Source organism: Hibiscus syriacus, unplaced genomic scaffold, assembly GCF_006381635.1.
Source record: "Hibiscus syriacus cultivar Baekdansim isolate YM2019G1 unplaced genomic scaffold, ASM638163v2 tig00000477_pilon, whole genome shotgun sequence".
Lineage (NCBI taxonomy): Eukaryota > Viridiplantae > Streptophyta > Magnoliopsida > Malvales > Malvaceae > Hibiscus > Hibiscus syriacus.
Window position 1 is genome coordinate 1,089,219 of NW_024061790.1, and position 3,304 is coordinate 1,092,522.

A 3,304-nucleotide genomic window follows, 5' to 3' on the forward strand; every position below is an offset into this window, starting at 1 on the left:
TTGTCATATTATTATCTGTTATATTGCTATGGATTGATACATTTGTATAAAGTATCGACACTTTTTAGGCACTATAACTTCTTATCTTTTAAATATAAAAAGTGTCGATACTTATATTAATTTATCGACACTTTCAATATATCCGGTAGCGGTTTACAGGTTTTATCATAATGATACCGGTTTTATCATATTTTTACCTGTTATATTGCTATGGATCGATACATTTGTATAAAGTATCGACACTTTATAAGTGCTATAACTTCTTCTCTTTTAAATTACAAAAGTGTCGATACTTATATTAATTTATTGACACTTTCAATATAACCGGTAGCAGTTTACCGGTTTTATAATAATGATACCGATTTTATCATATTTTTACATGTTACATGGCTATGGATCAATAAATTTTTTATTTGTATCGACACAAACCGACAAGCTAAGTTTATCAATTGCCAAATTTTTTAATATTTTCTTCATGATTTCCACCTACAACATTATTATTACTCGATATTTCAAATAACGTTAAATTAAATTTATTAAATATATTATAATATATCCGATAACGCCGTATATTAACTATCTATTAACCTACTTTTCCAGATACAATCCCCGTTTATCGGGCCATGGTCATCCGTTTCCACTTCTCTCGAGATTCTCTTTTTCCTACTTTTTGTACTTCAACTTTCATTTAGTGTCTCATTTATTTATTTATCTTTTAAAGCCACGATTCCCTTTGTTCTCTCCATCGAGGGAAAGAGAGAGAAACAACGGGAAATCCCCATGGCGGAACTAGAAGGTGCCAAGGTGCTGATATGATTAAGCGTTATATTGGGTTTGATGAAGTTTTCATCAAAAAACCCAGGTGCCAATCCCCTTACCTTTCTTTATTTTGTTGATACTGATCTTGTTTAACTCTCCCTTCATACCCTTTTTTTTAATCCTCTCAATTGCTTTGTTTCACTTTGCACTGATCTATTTGTTAACCTGTTTGGTTTTATGTTTTTTTATTAGTTTTCAGAGTTTTAATTGGGATCTGGGTTTTATATTAGTTTTATAACGGTTCTTTTTATTCTGTTTTGGGATTTTTAATGTTTTGTTTTCCGTTTCTACTTGTAGGGAATTTAAAACATTGCCTAGGGTTTTTCTGAGAAGACAGTTTTTGGTGAGGAGGGTGAGTTTTCATGGGTCGAAATTTATGATTTAATGATGGGAAGTGTAAGCGAAGAGGAAGATAAATTTTTTGACACCCGTGAAGACATCACCTCTGTTTCTGATTTCGGTTCCGATTGCCCCGAGAATTCCGATTCCGAGCATGCTGCATCCGCTAGTTCTGTGCCGGCTAACTTTGGATTAAAAACTTTAGTAGCATTCATTCCCCCCTCCACCCCCCCTCCCCAAAAAAAAAAGAAAGAAAGAAAATTTGCATGCATGGATTTTGTTGCTTAAAAACATCTGTCTCTGCTTGATTTAGATTGTGCAGCAGCTGTGGGCATATATAAGGAAGAACAGTCTCCAAGATCCAAGTAACGAGAAAAATAATATGCGATGATGCATGCTGTGTTGCGCGACTCAGATCCTGTGGTGCTATACTTGTTGGAAAGAGCAATATGCATGAGCTTGGAGTTACACAAAGTGGGACAAATCCTCACTACGGGTGAGACCTGACCCTTTCATAACCCAAAATTACCGTTTCTTTTTCCATTTTTCTGCACATGAAGTCTCATAGATAAGACTTAATATACAGGAAACAAACCTGACTAAATGTAACATTTTTCTTTATCTTGTGTAATTTCTTTCTATTCAGAAACATGAAAGATGGTGATATGTTTAACTCTGTGAATGTTGCAGGGCTCCAAGAAATCCCTATGATCCCAGCAGAATCTCTGGTGGTTCTTCTAGTGGATCTGCAGCATTAGTATCAGCAGGATTATGCCCTGCTTCCCTCGGTGTGGATGGAGGAGGTAAAGAGTGTCCTTCAGTGAGAAAACAACCAAACACTGTTGACAAAATTAAACAAAATGAATTCTGACTAAATCATCTTTAACATTGGACAACTGCTTAAGAAAGTTAGAATACATATTAATAACTAGAATTTCATTATCCATGGACTAGTTTACGCACTTTATATATGTTTTCTGTGTAGGATCTGTGAGAATGCCTGCATCCCTTTCTGGCGTTGTCGGGTTCAAACCGACTTTTGGATGCATACCACAGTCAGGGTGAGAACTTGTTTACGTAAAACAATTCTGAGTTCCATTAGGTGTTAAATTTAAGCAATATCTGAAAATGCATATGTTCGTTCCAGTGTTCTTCCTCTTAACTGGACAGTCGGAATGGTTGGAATACGGATAACCTACCAGCCAAAAGTGTATTTTCCGTTGCTGAACTCAAAAAATCAAATATCAAACATCAAGCTTGCAAGATATGGAGAGGTAAGTAATGAAATTATATGATCAATTAATTTAAGTCCATTTTTCTTCAGTTATAATCTTAAAAAGGGCGAGGTTTCTAATCCCTTTCATTCTTTTTTTCTAAACTAATTCTATTAGTGGTTCAATGATTGTGACGAAGAAGTCAGATTATGCTGCTCTAATGCTCTGCAATTGCTCTGTGAGCGTTACAGTTGGAAGGTATAAATTAATAACAACCCTTACCAAATCTGTTAAAAAAGATCGGTTTCCCATGGTGTTAAATTCAAGTTTGGCGTCTCCATTTTCGATTTACTGTCAACTAGTTTATATTCAAGTTAAGTCTCTCCACTTACTGTCAATTGCTTTTAGGTTGGATGCTTAATAGTTTGTTATTATAGCAATAAATTTCCCCGTCTTAGAGCCTAATCAAATGACAAACTTTCCCATGACTAATATGACAAATTAGCTAACAATTTTATAACAAAACACTAGAGATTGCTTACTAATCCTGCCAATGTATATCATTCAAAAGACTGTAGAGGTTACTATATCGGAGATAGAAGTAACGCGGCAAGCGCAATATGTGAAGATTGGTTCATGTCGCGGCCGTTTTTTGGTTAGACCCGGAATTGGGTTTTGACTTGGATAAAATGGATTGGAGTAGTTACCGATCATTTTAAAAATGAAATTTAGGTAGATCGGACAACATTTTACATGATCTGTGTTTTACCAGAGTTATGTCGGGTTCGGGAGTCGGTTACGGTCAAGGAATGATTAACACTCTTGAACTGCCCTTTTGGTATCAATTAATTTGTCGGTTGTCTTTAATTGCGAAAATTAGAATTTAAATTAAAATTTTAAAAAAATTGATCTGAATTACTTACCTTAGATTA

The 3,304-nt window shown here is 34.8% G+C and overlaps 1 protein-coding gene across 1 annotated transcript; it reads left to right on the forward strand.

The window, feature by feature from the left end:
* Window positions 1–708: 708 nt before the first annotated feature.
* Window positions 709–2,803, forward strand: LOC120206378 (fatty acid amide hydrolase-like). Its single transcript, XM_039206051.1, has 6 exons — window positions 709–862; window positions 1,117–1,654; window positions 1,849–1,961; window positions 2,144–2,219; window positions 2,306–2,432; window positions 2,550–2,803. Exons 2-6 carry the CDS (start codon window positions 1,608–1,610, stop codon window positions 2,634–2,636), a joined length of 450 nt encoding a protein of 149 aa, XP_039061982.1. The 5' UTR covers window positions 709–862; window positions 1,117–1,607; the 3' UTR covers window positions 2,637–2,803.
* Window positions 2,804–3,304: the final 501 nt, after the last annotated feature.

Coding starts and splice junctions, on each gene's coding strand:
- LOC120206378 (XM_039206051.1), top strand. CDS start 1,608: ATGCATGAGCTTGGAGTTACACAAAGTGGGACAAATCCTCACTACGG. Junction 1,655..1,848: donor GGGACAAATCCTCACTACGG/GTGAGACCTGAC, acceptor TGAATGTTGCAG/GGCTCCAAGAAATCCCTATG. Junction 1,962..2,143: donor CCTCGGTGTGGATGGAGGAG/GTAAAGAGTGTC, acceptor TTTTCTGTGTAG/GATCTGTGAGAATGCCTGCA.